Genomic DNA, 24,350 nt, shown 5'->3' with positions numbered 1-24,350 from the left:
CGTCTTTCCCTTTTTTTTTTCTTTTTAAAGTTTTGCGACAGTTTTTACTTTCCGTCCCGTTAGATCCAGAGTGAAATCATCGTCAAATCTGAATGAGAAATTGTTGGTACTGGTTCTGTGAATGGAAAACTATAGAAGAGTTTTCACAAGTTACCTTTTCTATTATGAATGTTCCTATTTCTGATTTTTTTAGAGGGGTTTAAACATTTCGATGAACTGTGAGTTTCAATTGTGAAAAATCTGTTGTAAATTAAGCAAATATTGAAAAAAATTTAAAGACTATGGATTGCGTCATTTTGTTTTGTTTCGAAAAATTTGTTAGTTTGATGCAAATAGAAGATACCCATATGCACAACCGGTCGAAGGCGTAACGGAAGTACTTAATTTTTTTGCATAGTTTCGTTGGTTTGTGACCTGAGCGGCAGAAAGTAGTTTTGTGATTTTACTGTCGGTGAACAATGTTATTGTACGTAAACAGTGCATCATTATACAGTGTTATAGGGATCACATTCGTTTAGTTTATGGCTATCGCATTTTGTTCAGTAGTATTATTAAAGCGAAAAATTGTAACATCTGGAGCGTATTCGAGAGACAATAATAACTGTATTCTTCCGCGTGCAGCAGTTGCTTCCTCTTGACGCCATGTTCTTACGTGGAGTGGTTGATCTGGTGGAGGTTGACTCGTGAAAAGCGTTTAATTTGAGTTTGTTACTAGTTTGACTTTATTTTGAACTTGAACCGTGTTTTAAAAAAAAAAGAGTGCGAAATGGGAAGGTCGGATAGAAGGTAAGTAAGGAGCAAGTTCTTACAAAATTTGACTGTTAATGAAGGACCATATTGGGCTACATTGATGTGCGTTGTGGACTGAGTAAATTTTGAAAGTATTGTCGGTGTTGAAGTAGAAATTGGCAATAGGATCATTAGCTTAATTATAAAAATATATGGAGTTATTTATAGGCAACGATGAACAGTTTTCGAAGATTGTTAGCCAATTGAAGTTATGTATTCTTTAATTGCTAAGAGCTGTGAAAATTTGTGGAGATTGCTGCGTAGTTTGGTACTGAACTTCAAAATGTGTAATGTTAATGTTGTAATATATCGTGTGTGTGTGTGTGTGTGTGTGTGTGTGTGTGAGAGAGAGAGAGGGGGTGGGAGGAGGGGGAGGGAGAGAGCGGTGCTATGACTACATTTTTTGGATTCGGCGCCGAGAGTTACTGTTATATTATTTTACAGTGTGAAACACGTATAATGATCAAATTTGTATAACTTGAAGCTTAATTTTTGCACAATACTTCATTGGACATTAACCTGTTTAATGTTTCTGAAGAATTGTGCTATAATAAATAGGGGAAAAATTACCTTCAAAGCGTAGTAGTTTGAAGGCAGTCATCCACCATACAGGAATTGCATTCCGTTCAGTTATATTTGCCTCGCTACAGTTATACTCTATGCCTTGTATTGCTCCACAGTTCAAATGTGGTGAAATCTTCGTTGTAGCTTGGTTAGGCTAGAAGGTGGCTATTTTGTTGAGGATGGAAAGCCAACGAATGTGAGTGTAAAATAAAAGATCGATCTGTTGCAGAGCCCACTTTCGCGTCTGTGCTCAATTTAATTCTCTTTTCACGTTCAGAACTTTAACGACAATGTGTATATACGAAAAGGCTGTTAGTCCCGTGTGTAAATACGTTCTGCATAACTGTAAGGAGTGTTTCACGATGCACCTCTGTAGCAGCGCCCCAAGCGAACTTATCTGGAACTGCAGACCGATTCACGTCGCACGTCAGTTTTTCTGCAGAAATTGTAACGGGCTGGTCCGATCTCAAATTCGATAGGAACCCAGAGACGCGCAGGACGGTTCAATCCCGTCTCCGGCCATCCTGATTTAGGTTTTCCGTGATTTCCCTAAATCGTTTCAGGCAAATGCCGGGATGGTTCCTTTGAAAGGGCACGGCCGATTTCCTTCCCTAACCCGAGCTTGCGCTCCGTCTCTAATGACCTCGTTGTCGACGGGACGTTAAACACCACTAACAAACTCAGGGGAAATTTCTTGTTGGGCACTCACACCCACAATTTCCTTTCTTCTTCCGGACATGCTGGAATAATGCTATAGAAGGAATCAAATCAAATGTGAGGGCTTTGTAAGTTTAATATACAAATACTGAATCAGACTTGTAAAATTATTCATATTTAGTCAGAAAGAAAGGATTACTATCATATTTCAGTAAGTCATGATCATACAGGCATATTTCCTCACTGTGTGCTTTTACTAGGATATTTGTTTATTTGGTCCACTTCCATTTTTAGAATATACAGCTGATACAAAGAATTCTTTTTGCAGACAGCTTGCATAAAATATTGCATTTGATTACTGCATTTATGGAAGTTAATCATTAAATAAAAATATGCAAAAGTTCCCATATGAAAATGTGAAGTTAGCTGTTGGCTACAGATGTCAGCAAACCATAAACAATAGCTAGTAGAAAGCACACACTGAGTACCCCATTCTGCATATGTATTCATTATTGCAGTCGCACATGGATGCGAAGTACCCCATTCTGCATATGTATTCATTATTACAGTCGCACATGGATGCGAAGATTCTCGGCAGTTTAGAACTCTTGTATATTTCCACATGCTGATAATTTCTGCTATTTCTCATAGTTCCACATGTTCTGCCACCAGATGGCAGACACTATAGATGTGTCATATCATCGTGTCATACTCCCATAAAAGATGCGAGGTTGGGACACTAAATATAAGGGTCGTTCAAAAGGAAATGAGCCAGAGGCATTATTACAGAAACCAGTACCTGTATGTTAGAAATATTGACACTGCCTGTTGAGACACTTGCCTCACTTTGACAGAAGATGATGAATGGCTGTCTCATAAAATTCCTGGGGGTGCAATGTTAACCAGTTCTGCATGTACAGCTGAATGGCGTCAGAGGTGAATGGTTTGCCCCTCTGAGCCTTTTTAAGGGGACCAAAAATGGCCTAATCACAGGGGGAGAGGTCCGGACTGTTTGGAGGTTGGCCGAGAACCTCCCATTTGAATTTCTGCAGGAGTGCCGCGACTGTGTTGGCCATATGAGGCTTTGCATTCTCGTGGAGCATAATGACCCCACAGGTGAGATTGTCTGGTCATTTTGATTTGATGCTTGGCGAAGTGTGGTCAAGGTTTGCAAGTAATGCTGGTCATTCACTGTTGCCCCATGCTGCAGGAAGTGGATCAGAAGTGAATCATTTTTGGTCCCCTTAAAAAGGCTCTGAGGGGCAAACGATTCACCTCAGACAACGTCCACCCGTACGTGCGGAACTGGTTAACATCCCAGCCCTGGGAATTTTATGAGTCAGTCATTCACTGCCTTGTCACAGTGGGACAAATGTCTCAACAGCCAGGGTCAATACTTCTAACATACAGGTACTGGTTTCTGTAATAATGCCTCTGGCATATTTCTTTTTGAACACCCCTTATAAATCTTAACCTCACTAATAAGCAGGATTCAGGTTTATCAGGCTGCCTTGATTTAGGTTGTGTGTTAGCTTTATTATTATAGGGGAGGGGGGAGAGAGAGCTCGTTGCATAATTGCGGTCAACACTTTTATGGACTTACATTTCTTGGTTCGAGACATTCCCAGTGTGTGCTGCCATGTTAACAAAGACATTTGAGCAGGAATCCTTTTTTCATGACCAAACTTGTCTGCTACAGTCGGGCCAATACTGTGACTTAACGTGTATTGTATAACAATGTCGTCAGCTCCCAACATGGGGTGTGATGGAGAAAAAAGGGGATGTTTTAGCAGCTGTTTGTATGCAACCAATGGGAGCAGTAATTATGTGAATCTATTATTCCATCGGTCTCAGGCTAGTATGTTGTTTAACTCCTCCCTCCCCCAAAAAACATTGTTGTAGTGGGAGACTGATTGGTAACGTTGCTGGAGTTCTAGGGATTTGGTAGAAAGGTGGTAACTGGGTGCGAGCTGGTGAAGCAAACAAATTTGAATGCCAGATAAGGGTGGTAACTGTTTGACATGTAGCGTAGCTTAATGTTTGTTTGTGCCATAGGTAAATGCACTTTCACTCACTATAGAAATAAAAGCAACAAGATTGATTCAGAAAATGTATTTTAAGTAATGGCCAAGCCTGAGTATTTTGATGTTTATTGTGCATATTTATCAAACATAAGCTATAAATAAAATGCAGGTGGGCCCACTGCATGACTTGTTCCTGAAACTGAAGCATTAGCTGCCTATGAGCAGTAGAGAAACACTGGTGACTTGGATTGGCCTCACTCTAGACTCTCACATAGCTAGGTTTGTAATAGTAGGCTAATTTTCTGTCGACGGACAGGTGTTGTCAGTAATGTTTCACTTTCAGATTGTGAGCTATTTAAATATGCATGTTCATTAAGTCTGTTTCTCATACATACTTGTTCCCAAAGTAAAGCCTAGTTTACCTGATGACACTGTGTTGCACGCGTTTGTGGTACCGGCCAGTATGCGTTTGTTGGCACACTTTTGCACAACTCATTAGTAAAATTAAACAACTTTCGTTTCTTACAACGTTGGTGACCCAAGTTGCACAAGTATTGATATTAGGTGTGGCAGTATTGTGTAAATGAACAGCAATATTAAATGGGGGGAATGGAGGAAATTGTTCATTTTATGGGTATCTATGCTATGTGTAGGTGTTTGTGGGATTTGAATGATGTTCACTGCATAAACAAGCAGTGACATTTTGCTGCATTTGAGGTTTTCGTACATACAAGTAAACAAAACAGGACTGTGGAACAGTCCATGTCTAAAAGACTAAAATCCTGTAGTTAGAGTTGGTCAGTTTTTAATCAATATTTGTTTATTTAAAATGTTAAGGAGTGCTTCCCATTCACAAATTGTAGGACATATGTTCAAACCCTGAAATGTTGCCACTGTACACGTGTCTTCAGAATAGTAGTTTGGGAACCATTCTGTACTAAATGCAGGCTGTTTTGAATAATTATTATTACCAGACTTCAGTTTTGTCTATTAGCCATCAACCTGAACACCCAACTGCCCCCCCCCCCCCCCCTCCCCACCTGCTCCCAAGCATATATGCTTCTCAATGTTTCTGGCTGGTAAACTCCATTATTGACATGTTCCTGGTCTGTTAACTGTCATTGTGCATATTGTTGAGATAGCTGTTTTCCTCTGCCAGTTAAGAATTGCATCTGTAGCACTGACAATTTTATCAACCATTTGTTGGTGTAATGGAGCTGACTTTTCATACGAGTGAAATTTGGAAACTGCAATTCCAGATGCATTTTCCACAATCTGGTGAGCTTCTTCTCTTTGAAACTTAGTGGACCATGCCATGACAAAGGTTTAATTAAGCATGGTGTTAATGGAAATGTCAGGCCTAGGGTTCTTGAGACTTTTGCACAAAACACAATTTTTAATTATATTTCTGGTGACAGTGCTTCACACATTGCCATACCTTTTTACCTTATTGCATCATTAACTTTTTTTGGCGTAGCGCGAGCTGTTCTAGTGTCATTCTAAGATGATTAGAATAACTTATGTGATCTTTCACAGCAATTAGTTTCAGTAAGGTCACTGAACACCCGAGCTGATGTCTTTATCTAGGCATGAACCCAAACAAGTTTCTTATTTCTATTCTTATGACGCAGTTTCGCCCAACAAAGAATTAACTCCACTGCAACTCGTGCAACAGCTGAAACTTTCATTTTAGACATGAATACAGCATTTTTAAAATGATGAAACTCAAGTGTGCAGTGGTCATGCCATTTACAGTCATGTATGAAACCCATTTGTGTGCAATTCTGTTTACGCAGCAAGTGGAGCAACTCATAGATGCTGAGTGCTTCTGCTGTGGACGCTTGGAAACTACGAAAGTTGGTTGGTTGGTTGCTTGCAGATTGTGTTTTGGGCAAGTCGATCTAGTTGCCACCAATTTCATTCAATACACTAGCTAGTGACATTGTACACTTCATCCACAACTGTTAGATTCCTAGTGCTAGAATTCTCATTTATCATGTGAGAAGTTTTGCAGACACCTTTGTGGTTTTCATCATTGTGAATGAGACACACATCTGGAGTAAGAGGAAGGACTTAGGGATTGTTCTGATCATGTTCTCTGCCCTGTCAGAAGAAAGCCTGTTAGGGACACACATTGTAAAATAAAACATAATCAACAAATGAATAGTTTGTAAAGAAAGTTTCTGTTGCACAGGGCTATATTGTATTTTGAAATATATACGTGTAATGATGCAGTAAAATGTTTCATTGTACAACTCTCTCAAGAAAACTTGATGACTGTACAGTTACGGTAACTTTAAGGAAAACATGGGCTTTTTAAATGAAAGTGTTGGATACATTATAGTATTTAGACAAATAGTTATTTTGTACACTTGGTCAGACTAAAATTTACTTGTGTTGTTTTATTGCATTCTTTGGTAGGTAAGCATTGTAATATTTTCATGATGTAATTTCTCTTTACATGGTAAAACTATAAATCTGTTAGTTGATTTGATTGTTTTTTTTTTTCCTATGTAGAGACAGAGACAGGGACCGGGACAGGGATCGAGATAGGGACAGGGACAGAGACAGGTCTCGTGACAGGGGCCGAGACCGAGACAGGGACAGAGATCGTGATAGAAGTCGGCGAAGGAGCCGTAGTCGCAGTAGAGATCGTTATCGTGATGACCGAAGAGGTGGTGGTGGACGAGGGAAAAGAAGTCAAGCTGGAGCTAATCTCCGGAAACCACATTGGGACCTAAGCAGACTTCAACCTTTTCGCAAAGACTTCTATGTTCCTCATCCAGATGTAGCAAACAGGTTAGTGGAATATTGTTACCAGTGCATTAAGTGGTCAGAGTTTAGATGGAGTACATTTGACTGCTTATATAACAACCAAGATGCTTATACCAAATTGCTACATTTTTTACGATTTGTTACTACTAGTCAGAATTGTGGAAATGCTTGTATTTTCATCCTTACAGGTCACCACAGGAAGTTGAAGAATATAGAAGTTCCAAAGAAATAACGCTTAAAGGTCGCAATGTTCCAAATCCTATCAGAACATTTGATGAAGCTGGTTTCCCAGAATATGTACTTAAAGAAATAAAGTATGTATGTTTTCAAAAACAGTGTTTTTGAAGATTAAGTACAATGTTCTTCATATTTGCTGTAGATTACTGTAATAGAATGGCTAATAGTGACTGTAGGGATGTAAGCCAGTGCTTATTTTGATTGAAATTGTTTTCTTTAACCATGAGAATACAGGTTACAAAAATAGATAACAAATGCTTAATGAAACTTTTGATTTTTGATTTGATTGTTTGTATGTGCAGAAAGCAAGGGTTCTCAGAACCTACAGCTATCCAAGCTCAGGGTTGGCCCATTGCATTGAGTGGAAGAGATATGGTGGGCATTGCGCAAACTGGTTCAGGAAAAACTCTTTCGGTAAAGTATCTCTGCAAATCATTTGACTTCATTTAAGAGGCAGTGATGAAATAAAAGCAAATGAATGTTACATGTATGTGATATACGCTATACTGAGCCTTGAATGTGTGAATGTTGTGTAAAAATGACATTAATTACCCTTTATTAATAACAATTGGACCAGATTATTACGTGATATGCAAGGACATTTAGTTGTAGTTGCTGTTACTATAAAGTTGCCATTTGTTGTGCACTGCATTAAAATTCTTTATTCAGTTTGTAATGTTCTTACACATATGTTAAAACTTAAGTTTCTGTGGTTAATCAGATCTTGTTAGGTTCTAAGGTTGCAGAAAAATAATGGTGGAAGATTTTTATGTAAATATTGATCATTGTTGATGTTTGTATTGTGTTACACATCCTCTCCCACTGCTACCCTTGCATATTTCTTTTTCAAAAATTGTATTTCTCTGGTGAATGTGAGGTTTAACTGCGTATCAGGGGCTGACATTTTATACATTCAACATAACTTGGTTTATTTGGTGCACGTTAAGCAGATGCATCCAATGAAGTGGAAAGTTTTCTGTAATTTCAATGCTATACTTGGTTCATTTTATTGGTTATACCTATAACTATGCTCCAGTATTCGTTGTAGTTAATTTGCACAAGTGGTAGTGGACCAGACAGTTCCATCTAACTACAATTTGCTTATGTACATTGAACAGCAGTCTTCTGGTGTCTACAGATGACTGTGTACCAGAGGTACTTCATCGGGCAATTCAAAGTCAATTCAACACAGATAAGTAACATTTTCAACCTGAACCCTCTCAGATTTCTTTCAAATATGGTGCACCCAATGATCCAGATAGGAGATGGTAAACTACTGATTTGCAGAGATATGGCAATTGACAAAGTTACGGGGGCCATATAAGTTGGAAATGATCCTAAACTTAAATATGTCTGTGTCAACTTATGTTACTGGAATTTTCTAATTCTGATACAGCAATGAAAGTCTCATAATTAAAAAGCTAATGGATAGATCTTCACACTGATATGCAACATATCAGGTTTCTAAGAATTTTCGTATTCACCATCATTGACCTTGAATATATCAACACCCCCCACCCCTACATTCAATTTGTTTGAAAAATATGTGGTATAAAAATTTGTCACCCTCAGTACACTTTCAAAATGCTGAAGGAAGCAAGTAAATATGAAACACACATTATTGTAAAGTACAAGACAATGTTGTATAAAAATATGGTTTATATTGTTATTATGGTATTATGAATGATTTACAGTATAGCTTCAGTAAAAGTGGTTACATCTCATCTCACAAGTCTCCATTTAAATTGTTATTGTTAACCAGATCTGATGCAGGGAGAGTGCGTGTCTTTCCATTCGGTGTCAATGGACCCAATCTTTTTAAATGTCACATCGTCTGATAACACGGGTGTCAGTTAGCTAGGAAAGGCAGATGCTGTAGATGGCCTATTTGGATGCAAGAAGCTGGCGTGTACGTAATCTGTTTCTTCATATATTTGTAAGACATTTGGATACCACCAATGACTGTCATACATACAGGCAACAAGTCCATGTATGTCTCTTAACACCATTTCATTCACCACGGCAGTCTCTTGACTCTTGTAAGCCCAATAAAGAAGCAGAAAATGTTCTTTATTTAATTGGATAGATAAAAATCTACTTACCAATTGTACTTTGTAATTGGCAGGCTTTAAGCCAGTAGCTCCTTCTTCAGGCAGAAGGGTTGAAGGGGAAGGAAAAAGACTGGAGAGGTCTAGGAAAAGGGGTAGATTTTGGGAAAGTCGCCCAGAACCACGGGTCAGGGTAGACTTACCGTATGGGGTGATAAGGAAAGACTGATTGTTGGGGACTGCATCAGACGAGATTTGAAAACCTGAGAGACAAGGTAATATGCAGACAGAGATTACTGCTTAAACATCATGCACGAGTTAATAAGAGTGAAAAGCTAAAGGCATTGTACGTAACAGTGGACAGTGAAAAATAGACGGGAAAGACAATGAAATATGTAGAAAACTAAAATGGAGTGAAGCAGAGAGTAGTTACAATGAAAAACTGCTGAGACGGAAGAAAGTAACGTAATTTAAGGCCATGTGGATGGCGAGAACAAAGGACATGTTGTTGTGCTAGTGCAGTTTACGTTAATTTCCTCAGTCTCAGGAGTTCTTCACTGTAACTTCTCTCTGCTTCACCCTGTTGTAGTTTTCTACATCTTTCATTGCTTTCCCGTCTATTTTTCACTGCCCACTCCCACCATTGTTACGTATGATGCTCTTAGCTTTTCACTCTTAACAACTCGTGCATGATGTTTAAGCAGTAATCACTGCATATTATCGTGTCTTCCACCTTTAAGCTCTCAGGTTTTCAAATCTCATCCAGTCTTCACTTCTCACCCCGTACGGTAAGTCCCCACCTGACCTGTGATTCTGGGTGACTTTCTGATAATCATCCCTTTATCTAGACCTCTCCAGTCCTTTTCCTTCCCCCTTTTTCATTCTCCTTCAACCCTTCTACCTGAAGGAGCCACTGGGATTTTTTATCTACCATTTAAATAGTTTTGTCAGTAATTGCTTGTTTTCATTGCTATAGAATGTTTCTTGCTATTGCTCTACTTTTGTTAATAGATATTACTCATTGAAGCTTGTGGGTATGTGGAAATGTCCTTGTATGCGTGGAAGTGCCTCCTTGAAGGGAAGCTGATGTATAGTGGGAGACATATGAAGGAATATTTTCTTTGCACCACCGAAACAACTTAAAAATACTGTTTCATGTATTGAGGTTGGCAAGTGTGGCTAATCTATGCACAACCACACCACAAGGTCCTTTATCTTGAGCTGTAGCAAAAATTCCATTCTGCTGTAACATCAAAAACCCCATGATGAAGGCGATTCATGAAATTCTTCCTGCTTTTGTATTTGAGAGCACGTGCACCTGAGAAGTAGTGAATGAGCTTCAGAGTTATAAAGTGACAGTTTTGAAAAAATTGATGAAATTGTGCTGGAAAGCGTGCATCCCCCCCCCCCCCCCCCTCCACACACACACACACACAAACAAAAAAACAAACAAAAATCATGTTGAAGGCAGGGAAATATTTCCACATATGATACACAGTGTATATCTGTAGTAAGTTACAAATAGATGAATTGTAACCTGAGAATTATTCCACTGAAAGCATTGTACTCCATTCAAATGGTGTAGTAGTTACCCACAAAATCACAAACAAGGTCTTCATTTACTTTTGAGTTCTTATTTAGTGATTTGAGAGAGCTGTGAATGCTGCTGGGTGATAAGTGTGTGGTAGGAGCTGTTCTAAATTTGTTGCAAACATGTCAATGATATCATTTGTAGATTTTATTGTGTCAAAAACTAAACTTCTGTGTAACTTCAACAGTGCAATTTGTACCAGACACACAGTCCTGTCAAATTTGGACAGTAGGGACATGGACACCTCTCCCTAAGACATATGCTGCAAGTGCAGGATTACATGTACCAAATGCTATGCAGTGCTTGTTTGATGGTAATATGTGTTTTCCAGACTTCATTAGTTCTTTCAGTTTACACCCTTCAACCATTAACTTAAAATTCTTGTATGAGACATGGGTCCCAAGTGGCATTGGTAAGGACAAAGTGCTTTGGTAACAACTTACAAAATTTTGATTATCCTGTTTACACCTGGGTGTGTCTTTGAAAGATGCATGCAATTCCTTAAGGTTGTGCAACACATTCTGCTTCTGTACTTTAATTGCATTTTCTTTTACAGACGTTCTTTTCTCCCTGGCATCAAACGGCTCATGATAAAATCATGTACACATTGAATGGCTTTTTCACACGTCTTATCAAGCTTTAGATTTTGTGACATTAATATACCGTGGTCTGCTACTAACAGTTACTCTTTGTAGCATGCAACCTGAAGTGGAAAATTTTTTCATAGTTTTCCTTATAATCCAGCTCTTCCAAATTACTGTCAGAATTTGTATTTTGTCACATATAGTCTGAATTGTGACACATCTTCCAGCTGCATTGATTTTTCCTTTTCTATTTTGTACACTCTTCTTCTACCAGCTGCGCCACATAAGTATGCTCCAATACTGAGGCAGTCTTTCACAGTTTTTGCTTTGGGTACTTTTTCTCATACTGAAGCCTCTTCTTTTTTCGCAGCAGATTCACCTAAATACTGAAGGCTAGTACTTAAAGATTCCAGTGCCACATCTTACATTGTTTCTTCTTCATTTACACATTTTGTGGGAGTTCGTAGGACAGCTGTGGCAGCACTACGGGGGCGATGGGTTTTCTGATTTTGCTTTCTAGGTTTGCTGCAAATTTTTCCACCTGGCAATACATTCGGGCACCTGTTTACCATCCATTCCTGAACATTCATCACATTCTTCATTAAGCTCACATGACCACATTTAAATGGATTGCAACAGTACAGTTATGACTTGAAATCCATTTTTTACGAAACTACTACTAAGTACTACTTCACATTACATGTATACTGCAGTTTGAGTAAAAAGCTACTTATGATTGGCTGAAATGAGTCTCTGTGGCTGGCTGTTCACAGCAAGAAATGTTCACCAAGTGGTCAGAATAATGAAGACTACTATCGGCTACTGTTCTGGGAAAAACCATATATATGACTTTCTTTTTTTTAAAAAAAAAATGAGGAAGTGATTTTTTGAGACATTAAAGGTCTAAGATGAGGAATTAGAACTCGCTTTGTTGCGTGTATTGTAAAGCCCTAATCATTAGCTTTTCAATTGTATATGTCTCACTGCTGTCTTTTGATTAGCAGCAGAGTTACCGGTCCAGAAATACGTGCCAATATAGACGCCTGTAAATTTTACACAGTTTTCAGACTTTGCAGACCTGTAGCTTTCTTCATGATTATTATATGCCTCTGCAAATCAGGTCATTGGATGCACCGTATCTGAAGCAAAACTGGGTGGGTCAGGTTGAGTGCTGCGTTGAATTGCCTTCCCATTAAATTACCACAATTTTTTTATCTGCTGTTGATTTAGTGATTGGATTCTACTTGATTTACTCTCAGCTGTTTTGATGGGACCACTTGCTGCTGCTTCTCAAATATGGTGGAATATTTTTTACATCTTTATGATGCAGGTGTTGTAATTCTATCCGTTAGATAGAAGACAGAATACCAACCCCACAGTAAATGTCCGGAGAGAAAAGTAATGGTCTTGCTGCTGAATTACTCTTTAAAGCTTATTTTATATAACTGCATATTGTTCTGTATGGTGAAATTCACCCAATATTCAAGGAGACAGTTTTAATCTCTGGGGAAGCTGTATCACAGGTCGCCGAGAGTCTTACTTTTTTGGGGTGTATGTGCTCAAGGAGAGCTTGTGTTAGAGGTAGCTGAATGTGATATTCTGAGCAGGCACCTTCTCCATGACTTTAAGCTCATTGAGCAGTGTGTTAAGCTTGTAGTGTGCCCATCGACTGTCAATCCAGATGCTTTAAAGATGTGATAAAGCATATGGTAACACACATTACCAGTATGAGGTACAGTGCCCTAGTTCAAAGTTCTTGATGTGCTTTTTCCGAGTTAAGATGAAGTCAACCTATTCATAGATAAGGAGGTTGAACCACAATCTTCGTTCGATAGAACCACAGTCCTCCTCCAGTCACCGATAACATGTCACAACCCTACAAAGTACCCATAATCATTAATGTATGTGATAACATTGAGGCGATTTAGAGCAAGAACCACAGTGTGATATGTGTACATGAAACAGATTTGGAAAAGTCATTTTGTGTTTTTGCTTTATCTCCTAAGGTCATATTGTTTCTAGACATATGACAGTCAGAGATCAGAACTTCAGATCTTCTGTCAGTAGATATTTTTACTTTGGAATTTGTTGAATACTTCATGCGTGACCCTCCTTCCCCCAATTAATGGATTCATTCAGTTTTAGTTTGTGAGGCTTTGGCTATATTTAAATTTGCAGTGAAGATCTGTTTGCTTTTGCGGCCGTTTCTTAACACAGCTGTCAAGATGTGTCACGTATTTCCCATCTCTCAGTTTTTCTTGACACACAAGTGTCTCTAAGACACATTTAACAGTACTCTTGAACTTTGTCTTGTTTATGCTTAAAATTTTCAGTCCTGTAGACTGTTCAGGCAATCTGAAAAGTTTCTTGTTGCACTTGCTAAGGAGAAATATCCTCGTAACTTAACATTCCTATTTACAGCCACAATTAGTATTCATGTAATGATCTTTTGATCACTGATACCGCATGCTATGCTAACCGACAAGCGCACTGTCAGACTTGTCATTTTGGAAACAGCTGTGTGGTTCTTTCACTTGTAGTTGAAATCCACTTTGTTAATTTCGGCTACCAATGGGAATTGAAAGTTACTGAAGTAAAATTATGAATGACACTTTCTCATGGAATCCTCATTTGAAACTGCCTGGTGAAGAGCCACAGATTGTACTGCCCTCAGGGGCTCAGCATCCAGTTGATGAATGCCGCTAGGTGTGCTGCAGAAACATGTTCCTAAGGTGGACCCTTTGACACAGATGTCTAGTGCACCATTATTCACCACTAGCACCTGTACTTGGCACCTGTACAGGCCAAACTGAAGTGAGCAAAGACATCCAGGCAGCTACAACAGAAGAGACCGCAAAATTTTCACAGTGAGCATCAAGTAGACACCTTAAAAGTAGAGTGCCTTTCAATGCCCTCTTCCCCATCATTCTCGTAGGGTAAGGGTCATGACATGAGGGCCAAAAGCTGTCTGGCACCATCAGATGTCATTCTGGTATGTCTGACTTACAAGGTAAGGCATCATGGATTTTGATGCCTTTTGAGTAGACCCAGACAGCCCCTCCAATCCTCCTCACTCTACAAGCACCTCACCACCTCGGCGTATGGGTAGAAGTAAATTGAACCCACAGTGCTTCAGGTCTCGTCTGGAGGAGTTAACTCTTAGTATAGAACATACCTATTGCCTCCTTTTCTGAGAGAGTCATTTTAAATACACTGTTGTGCCTACACTTGGAGGCTATAACTTTTACAGAAAAGATGACCTTACTGGTGTCAGGATGAAAGCTGGGGTTGCAATGTTCATCTGGACTCATTCCACTCTGTGCTTGTGTCCTTAACCACAGCACAAGTAGTAGTGTTCTATATGATGATTATTGATGCTTACGTTATCAAGATTGCCTTTTCAGTTCTTGTGAGTAAATGCAACTTAAAATTTTCACCATGCTTGCCTTGTGTATCACTCGTGAAGGGGCACTTAGACCTTGCTGCTTAGTACCGTTACCCACAAATCAACATTAAATTCTATTACTGTGAAGTGCTGCATTAACTTGTCACCAGTTCTATTGGGTAGTGAGGAAAGTGCTGAATCACTGATTTAGAGTGAGCTTAATATAATTAAGCAGCCTCAGAGGAGTACTTCATCTGTACACTTCCTTCCGAATTTGTAAGGATAATACGCAAATAAATAAGATTTCCAGTACACGAACATTAATTTTATTCTGTTAACTGTTGCAGTAATGTGAAATATTGCACAATGTTCCATTTTTTGTGGAACTTGAAAATAAAGTTACGAATAAAAGTTTTAGCATTGAGAGTTGCAGTAAAACTGAAGTGATATCAAGTGTTCCCCAGGGAAGCGTCCTGGGACCTCTGCTGTTCCTGATCTATATAAATGACCTGGGTGACAATCTGAGCAGTTCTCTTAGGTTGTTCGCAGATGATGCTGTAATTTACCGTCTAGTAAAGTCATCCGAAGACCAGTATCAGTTGCAAAGCGATTTAGGAAAGATTGCTGTATGGTGTGGCAGGTGGCAGTTGACGCTAAATAACGAAAAGTGTGAGGTTATCCACATGAGTTCCAAAAGATATCTGCTGGAATTCGATTACTAGATAAATAGTAAAATTCTCAAGGCTGTCAATTCAACTAAGTACCTGGGTGTTAAAATTACGAACAACTTCAGTTTGAAAGAGCACATATATAATATTGTGGGGAAGGTGAGCCAAAGGTTGCATTTCATTGGCAGGACACTTGGAAGATGCAACAAGTCCACTAAAGAGACAGCTTACACTACACTCGTTCGTCCTCTGTTAGAATATTGCTGCGTGGTGTGGGATCCTTACCAGGTGGGATTGACGGAAGACATCGAAAGGGTGCAAAAAAGGGCAGCTCGTTTTGTATTATCAAGTAATAGGGGGGAGAGTGTGGCAGATATGACACGAGAGTTGGGATGGAAGTCATTAAAGCAAAGACGTTTTTCGTCACGGCGAGATCTATTTACGAAATTTCAGTCACCAACTTTCTCTTCCGAATGCGAAAATATTTTGTTGAGCCCAACCTACATAGGTAGGAATGATCGTCAAAATAAAATGAGAGAAATCAGAACTCAAACAGAAAGGTTTAGGTGTTTGTTTTTCCCGTGCGCTGTTCGGGAGTGGAATGGTAGAGAGATAGTATGATCGTGGTTCGATGAACCCTCTGCCAAGCACTTAAATGTGAATTGCTGAGTAATCATGTAGATATAACTGTTTTTAGATAAAAGTGGTCTGTAGTTAGGAATTAATCCAGGCTGTTAAGGTAGCTATGTTCCGAATGCCGTCCTCTGTAATCAGATTTTGAAACTAAGGAGCAGAAAACTGATTGTTCACTAGTGACTGCAACTTGAGAAGCTTGTTAACCTGCTCAAAGTTTTCTCTCAAATTTTCTGCCCCTATGGCTCCTGATGCAGAGGGTTCACACTTAGGGGCTGTACTAATGTCACTAAACATTAGGTATCCTTCGACAGAGGGAATGTGAATACCAACAAAGTTTGGTAATCATCAGAAATGTAAAACACACAGGAGTAGAGTAATAACTCAGGTGGATAAGTACTCTGACGTGGTTGTTGTTGCAATGGGAGCAGCTCAACAAAGCACTGTTTTGCTCTTCCATTGCAGTCAATGTACCCCATAAACAATGTTCATTTCACCCAACTCATCAGTAAACTTGTCTATACGGCTGTGTGAAACTGTTCAAGATGCAGCTAACATGCTGGAAAAAGAAGCTCGAAACAATTTTGAACTGTAATGAATGCAAAGTTGATAGTAAACAGTGAAATCAGCATAACTTTTGTCAACAGCAGGCTTGTTACTGAGTCTTAACAAGTTAATTTCCAAACAAGACACACACAGTTCATGCTGTCCAGTTTAACTGTAGTGCAGATCTTTTCAGAGTTAAATGGTGGTAAGAAACAAAATGCAATTACTCAGCAATAAGACCTTGGAAAAAGTACCTCCTTTATACCAAAGCATTCCACAAGCATCTCTGAATACCTCTCAGATTTTGTTGGAGTGAATTCATCCTATAGATGCTACCAAGTTACAGGCTACAGTTGCATTTTCTCTTAGTCAGTGTGTGAGTGGATAGTATCGCAATGTGTATTTACTGGAAAAATGTCATTTTATGCTTTCATTCTTGCAAATTTTGTTGACTTTTATCCTTTTGGGATAGCCTAATACCAGTGCTTATCTGTTTACATGTACAGGTGTTTAGCTCAGTGAAATGCCTTGCCATATTTTCTTTTCATATACTATAACATTTTTTTTTTTTTTTTACCAATTTCAGTATGTTTTGCCAGCTATTGTGCACATAAATAATCAGCCTCGTCTTCAGCGTGGGGATGGACCAATTGTTCTGATACTGGCTCCAACTAGGGAATTGGCACAGCAAATTCAGCAAGTAGCAAATGATTTTGGAGCTTCTTCACAGATTCGCAACACTTGTGTTTTTGGTGGTGCACCAAAAGCTCCACAGGTAACTACAATACAAACTAAATTTGTTTTATTTTCAGCTGTATCTTTATAAGAAAGAATGGAATAATCTCACGGCTTAATGACATGATGCTACTGAATCGCTACAGGCATACGGTTCCATGGGCTAATGGTTAGCACTCTGGACTTTGAATCCAGCGATCCGAGTTCGAGTCTCGGTGGAACCTGACGCTGTGTTTTGCGATCGTTTCTAGAAATATGTACGAGCCGGTAGTTGGAATTGTATATGCAGAATTTTAGCTAGGATCATGTAATGCAAATTGTTAATAGCAGTCCACACAAATATTTTCTTTACACCATAATCCTCTATAAAGGGTTTAAGTATCAACATTGTCAGGTGGGCAGGCTATCACATATGTTACACATATGAATTTTGCTTTGGGAGTGCAAAATATCGTGAACCAGGCTATTCTCCTTTTCTTAGAAATTGGGTTGTAACAAAGAGTTGGACAGTACTGTTAGTGTGCAGTAGTACTTAAGAAGTGTTTGCTGTTTCCTCCATTCTAATTTGCTATTCCAGTTAACTTTTCGGCTTGAACACTTGTGTTAATACTCTCTGGCTTTTCTAATTTTTTGTTGTTGAAAAGTACCAAAATGCTAAATTTCTTGACATTTGTTAACGAAAACAAATTGAAGCTGTTTCCAAAATTTAATTCCATTAGGACTCGATTTTCCAGAACACAGCTGTAGATCAGTTGCAAGTTGTGTAGCTTAAATGAAATACTGTTGTTTTAATTCTTGAGTAATAAAGATTATCTCTGCATTTTACTGCGACAGAATATATCTCATTTAATGTGTGGACGTTTGACAGTAGTATACTGATGCCAGTGAAATGTTACACTTCATAGTTAATGTTACATAAAGCTAAGTTTACTATATTGCAGTAATGATTTTGCAACAGCAGCCTCTACACACATAGCGGAAGACACCGATTTCCATTCCATTTCATAAACATAAGCCTTTGGACAGCACCAGTGAATTTAAGAATTAGTATTTGAGTTGCAACCTTAATGACAGCAAATAAACAGCCGCATATCAATGTAGATACAATCATAACGAAGCATACATATTTGAGAACAGAAATACAGGGTGACACATGGGAGACGGACAGTTTTTAATGAAATAATACTCAGCCAACTTTAAAATTAATGCATGTTTATTTACATAAAATCAAAGCTCATTATTTGCCATTTTAGTCAACAAAGTTATTTGTGAAAAATAATGTTGTCAAGGTGATGTCCATCATTTCGAATGCAGGACTAGAATCTCTTCCCAAAATCCTCCATCACACGGACTAAAATCTCTGCAGGGATGGCAGCAATTTCTTGAATGATTACATTCTTCAACTCGTCCAAATTTCGTGGTTTGTGGTTATAGACACAGTTCTTAAGGTACCCCTACAGAAAAAAGTCACATACTGACAAGTCTGGAGACCTGGGAGGCCAAGGAACATTGCCAAAATGTGAGATAATCCGGCCAGGAAACATGCGTCTAAGAACTGTCATTGAAGCGTTTGCGGTGTGTGATGTTGCCCCATCCTGCTGGAACCAAATGCGTTTTAAAGGGATTCGTCGCCTTCTTAGTTCTGGTTTCAATAATGTTTCAAGCATATGAATGTAACAAACCGAATTAACAGTAACTGTGGCCCCATTCTCCTTTTTTTAAAAAAAAAGTTCCAATAACGCCAACAGAGCCAAGAGCACACCAGACTTACTTTTTCTGAGTGTAGAGGACGCTGGTGGATTAGGTGTGGATGCTCTGGATCCCAGTAACATAGGTTTTGCTTATTCACGGTCCCGTTTAAATGAAAATAAGCTTCATTACTCATCAATAAAGTTTCATTTTCATTTGATCACAAAATCACTTGCATTCTGTAAGTGAAGTCTTCTCGTACAGCAAAATCAGTTTCCTTAAGTTGTTGGACAATGAGCATTTTGTAGGGATGGAATTTTAATTCTTTATGCAAAATTCATCTGACCGATTCACGATTGATTTGTAACTCACTAGCATGATGTCTAGCTGACCGTCTTGGGCTTCTGACTGCCGCTTGCCTTACCCTTTCAACATTTTCTGGTGTCGTTACTCCGAATCTCGGGCCAGGGTGTTTCTTATCCAGTATGTTTTCAGTTGATCTGAAGTTTTCCACCCATCTGAGGATTGTGTTACAGCTCGGAACAGCTCCATGTCGACAGACATTAAACCGTGCACGAAACAATTGCTGCGTAGCAATAATAGACTCACCACTTTTCACGAAACTGTCATAGACAAACACTTGACGTTGCAAGTCCCACTGCTCCATAATGACTGAGTAATTGAAATGGCGTCTTGTGTGGATAAGAACTATTCCCACCACGACCACCTCCCACCACTGCACCCTCAGTACTGTGCAGTTCAAAACTGTCAGTCTCCCGTGTGTCACCTTGTGGAAGAAGTAAGTATTTGATGATGACCATCTTGAAAACAATATGATAACACAGTTTATTAAAAAAAAACGCAGGTTGTAACTTTTTTCTCTGGATTTTACAATCACGATGTCGTAAATAACATATTCAGATTTTCATTCACCAATTTATGGCAACAGTGATACAATCCATCTGGCTCCCTATCATTGTTGTTGGAATTGGATCCAAAGGTGCTCTCATTACCAATACAAATCATTAGCTATTCATGCTTGCTGATGATACCTTTGTCTGTGCTGCCTTCAGGAAGCTGCACCTACAGTCCCAAGAGCTTCACGTAACTGCCTGCCCAACTCTAGGACATGTTATTGTTTCTTCTGTATGTCTTCACATCACTTCGTACTAACTCACTGAGGTTGAAATGGCAGTGACATGCTGGCAGCCTTATTGCAATATGATGCTGCACCTTGGCTATTTCGTCTACTATGATGCTGTGTTCAGTATCACTAAATGATTTGGAACATCGTCCATTACCATTGTTATAGGGATGTGAAACTGTTTTAAAAGGTTCATCAACCACTCAGGAAATCATGTTTAATCCTCGTCTTAATGGTAATCAATTATTTTTTTATTAAAAAGTTAAAAGTACACAATTAATGCTTCAACTGTGGTAGTGTAATTGGGCCCTGCAGAAAATGGACTGCTGAAACAGTCTGCTGGGAAAGACATTCCCTCAAATGGACTGCTGTCACAGTGCAGCCAATTCTGTGTGTTTACAGTTTTAGTAAGCTTATGTTATTGTGGAAGCAGCATTCTTGGTGCTATCTAGTGGGCTTTCTGAACATTTTTGTACAGCAACATACTGCCACTAGAAATTAATGCCCTTAACTTAGCGGTATGGCGCATGCTAAGGATTTTGGGCATGTGGTGTGCAGTGCAGTGCAAGCAGTGGTACATTTGTTGTCGATATACGTAATCTGTAGTGCCTGCTTTCTTGGCTGTAGATGTGTTATTTTTTAGTAAGATTTTATTTTGAAAATGAGCAAACTGTTTCTTAGCTGAGGAAGCTTTGAAACTGCTATTATTTTGAAGTTGTCAGTGAAATTGAATGTGACAACGATTCGTTAACATGACCATGCTTGGGCACAATGATCAGTCTGTCAGTACGCAGCCAAGACAGTCAAGTACTGCCTGTTCGGGTGGCCCAACCGGGGAGCCAAGCATCCTGTTGTTGCAGGGTTAATCAAGCTGCTCTTCCTGTTGGGTGATAACTGCTTCTTGGAGTGTCACCCATCCAGCATTTACTGACAGCTCCCCTAGCATTAACCCACATTTTGTGTAGCAATATTATCAAATCTTGTGTAAAAAATATGTTTAAAGTCATCGAAATATGTGCCTTTTCTTACTGGACTTAGTGTCTGTATAGCTCTTTGTAATGGAAACTCATACCTTTTAGTGACTTTCTTTCCACCCTTGAAAAGTTGGACTTATGTATTAATATAGTAGCAACTTTGCTACAGTAGGTCGTTCTTTCCTGCTGGCAACTGCATCAATTTGGAAAGAAACTGTTGGTGACAGGAGGAGGCTGCTTTTTCTTCTTTTCAGAAGTTGCTATAATTATATTAGCTGATACAGACACTTTAGAATTCACTACGGCTCACATCTGTGTCTTTCAGCTTTTGAAGTAACACTCCCTTACTTACTATTGTTCTTGCAGTAATTCCATGTTGTTGAACTGATTCCAAGAGTATTTTATGTACATTCTACTACTTTATTGGCAGGAACTGATGGCTGACTGTGAATATTTGCACATTCTTTCTCTTGCTCGTAAAATTCAGAGTTTACAAGTGACTCACGTCCCTGTCTAACAGCACACCTTTGTCGCAAAAGATTGTCACTAGGCAGACAGAACTACCGTATTTACTCGAATCTAAGCCGTACTTTTTTTCCAGTTTTTTGTAAACCAAAAAACCGCCTGCGGCTTAGAATCGTGTGCAAAGTAAGCGGAAGTTCTGAAATATGTTGGTAGGTGCCGCCACAACTTCTGCCGTCGAATATATGTAGCACTACACAGGCGTGCTTTGCAGGCACAAAGGTAAATTCTGGTGCCAAATTGTCTGCGTCAGTAAATAAATTTAAAAAAAGGTGGAAGACGAGCTTTTTTTCTCCGCCCAGAATTTCGACCACTGCATTTTCATACATTATTCAATGAAGTAAATACAAATTCCGTATTGTTCATCTTCGAATGTAGCAGCTTTTCAATGTACTACGAAAATCCGACTGGCAAGACTGTTTGCAATGTTTGTCAATATACGTTCTGAATTTTTTCCTACCTGTGAGAAGAGATGTTTGCTAATGGGAACTTTCATGAATTGTGAATCACATGCAGTATTCTCTTCACCATAAGAATAATACCAATATAAATATTTTGCCATGTATTCTTTCGTGTTTGCTGCTATCTCATTTAAATCCTGTCTGCCTAATAAACTACGAAACTAGAGTGAGAGAACAGCAAACGCGGAAGAATACACATATCATGTCATGTTTATATTCGTATTATTCTTATGCCTAATAGTGATACAGTCAGAAATGAAGCACGGCAATTGAGTAGATTTTTAAATCTAAGATGACTCTAATTTCTGTGCAGAAAGTACTAAAGAGGCGCCTGCAAAGATTTTCAACAGAGAAAAATTTTCGTCAAGTTCTCATTCAGAACATCTTCTATCATACGCAGTTTATTATTTGGTTCTCTTTGATCATTATCAAAGAAAGCAGCAGTGTAAATAACAACAAATAGCAGTCTCTTGCCATTGTTTCGCTAATGAGACGATTCCTCTCTTTTTTTTAAGTTGTAAGTGGCGGCCGCGCACACCAAAGCAAGTCATGCCGCGAGCGGCGACAGGTCGTGAACACACATTACCAGAGTGCGACAAACAATGCACGACACAGTACAGTAATACATTTTCAGCTTAGAGTGACGTAAACACCTATAACAAAGAGAATGGCACTTATTAGATCAAAGAAAAATAAGCAATCAATTCAAACCACACGAAGCACGTGAAAAACGAAGGGTACCCGTATAAAAACGGACGGAGCGCCTGACGCATAGCAATGGCTACTTGGTAAAGCTTAACTGCTAAGCTTACGACTCGAACCAAACTACTGTATCTGTATCGTCATTCATTCAACCTAAATTGTGTCTCATATCACAATGGACTAACTGTTTCGATTTGGAGGTGCGGCCTAAAACTTTTCGCTCCCCTTGAATTTCGAGTCTCAAATTTGAGGTGCGGCTTAGATTCGGGAAAATTTTTTTTCCTTGATTTAGAGTCTCATTTTTCAGGTGCGGCTTAGATTCGAGTAAATACGGTTTTTTTCTGCTGGCATTTTCCATTTATCGGAATTTTCTAAATCGCAGTATTAAGCAAGCAAACGGCAGAAACCAACAATGATGAATTTTGTGTTCACACAAAACAAAGCTGGCAACGCAGGAGCTGAGACGACGTGGCCAGAAATGACTGTTGTGCTGGCATTGCTTCGCACCCCACACCTAGCGCCATGTACTTGTTCTTCACTTGTCAAACTGTTACACTACTAACTTGAAAAACATGTTTCGAGTGCAAGGTTTCAGTGGCATGGGTATAGTAACACTTTCACTTCCAATCATTTTACTGTGATGGTGAGGTGTCACAACCTATCGAACAGCATCAGTCTGTATTATCGCCAGCCAAAAGCAAGATAGCAGGTTCAAGTTGCAGTCTGTTGGGAAGGTTCCTAAGCTTTCAGATTTGCTACTGAAATGTTGACCCCTTTGGAAGACTTAAACATCAACAGGAACAGCCATATATCCTCAGCACATGTAGCAAATGGAATATATTTTCTTAAATTATTGTAACATGTTATATGCCTTCTCCCAACATTGCATATCAAAGTCTGATTCTAAGCCTGGTTTATGTAATTTGTACTGTTATTCATCTGCCGTGCTCCTGTTATGATGACTTGCTCAGTATTTTAGGCAACAAAAGAGATGCATTGAAAAGATTTTAATTCTTGCCAAAATTGTTGTGTAAAGTACGTTTGTCTTTCACAGTAGGTGGTAGTTTCTATTTTATAATCGTTATTTTATAATAATGAGTCATTATTTTATAATGCTCACCTCATTGTAATGCGAGTTAACGAAAACTCCAACTTTTATGGACAGAAGTCTATATTAGTTTCGTATTTATTTATAATTACTGAATTCGCCTGAATTGAATTGGGCCATCTTAAGAAAAAAACTAGTTGTAGACACAAATCAGTTCAGTGGTGAGCATTTTGTATCTGAAAGTGACATAATTCATCTGAAATGGGACGTAAATAAACATGGGTAATTAAGACTGTTTCACTCATTACATTGTAAAACACAACCACTTGTACTCGGATCGTAGGTGACACATTTTTTGTGATCCGCTTTTTTTTTGTGTGTGTGTGTGTGTGTGTGTGTGTGTGTGTGTGTGTGTGTGTGTGTGTGCGCGCGCGCCATATAGATGAGACGGTGAGTCGCAGATAGGCACAACTAAAGGACTGCTATACATTTAAGCTTTGGGCCAAAAGGCCTTCTTTTAAAGTAGAAAAAAGAGACACATTTGCGCGCGCGAAAGTGGATCACAAAAAAATGT

At 38.9% G+C, this 24,350-nt stretch overlaps 1 protein-coding gene across 4 annotated transcripts in view; it reads left to right on the top strand.

The window, feature by feature from the left end:
* Positions 1-495: 495 nt before the first annotated feature.
* Positions 496-24,350, top strand: part of LOC126473923 (uncharacterized) — a 67,821-nt gene continuing 43,966 nt past the window's right edge. Inside the window, exons 1-5 of one of the 4 annotated variants that reach the window (XR_007586537.1) lie at positions 496-786; positions 6,552-6,833; positions 6,998-7,123; positions 7,349-7,460; positions 17,088-17,276. Coding sequence is in view for 3 of the 4 variants with exons in the window: in XM_050101281.1 (XP_049957238.1) it covers positions 767-786; positions 6,552-6,833; positions 6,998-7,123; positions 7,349-7,460; positions 17,088-17,276 (729 nt within the window). In the remaining variant the exon portion in view is untranslated. The remainder of the gene's footprint in view (positions 787-6,551; positions 6,834-6,997; positions 7,124-7,348; positions 7,461-17,087; positions 17,277-24,350) is intronic. The other 3 variants (XM_050101281.1, XM_050101282.1, XM_050101280.1) reach the window with 3 other exon arrangements.

This window comes from Schistocerca serialis, chromosome 4 (assembly GCF_023864345.2).
Source record: "Schistocerca serialis cubense isolate TAMUIC-IGC-003099 chromosome 4, iqSchSeri2.2, whole genome shotgun sequence".
Classification (NCBI taxonomy): domain Eukaryota; kingdom Metazoa; phylum Arthropoda; class Insecta; order Orthoptera; family Acrididae; genus Schistocerca; species Schistocerca serialis.
Note: the sequence above shows the minus strand (reverse complement) of the source record. Positions and strands in the feature narration are given on the sequence as shown.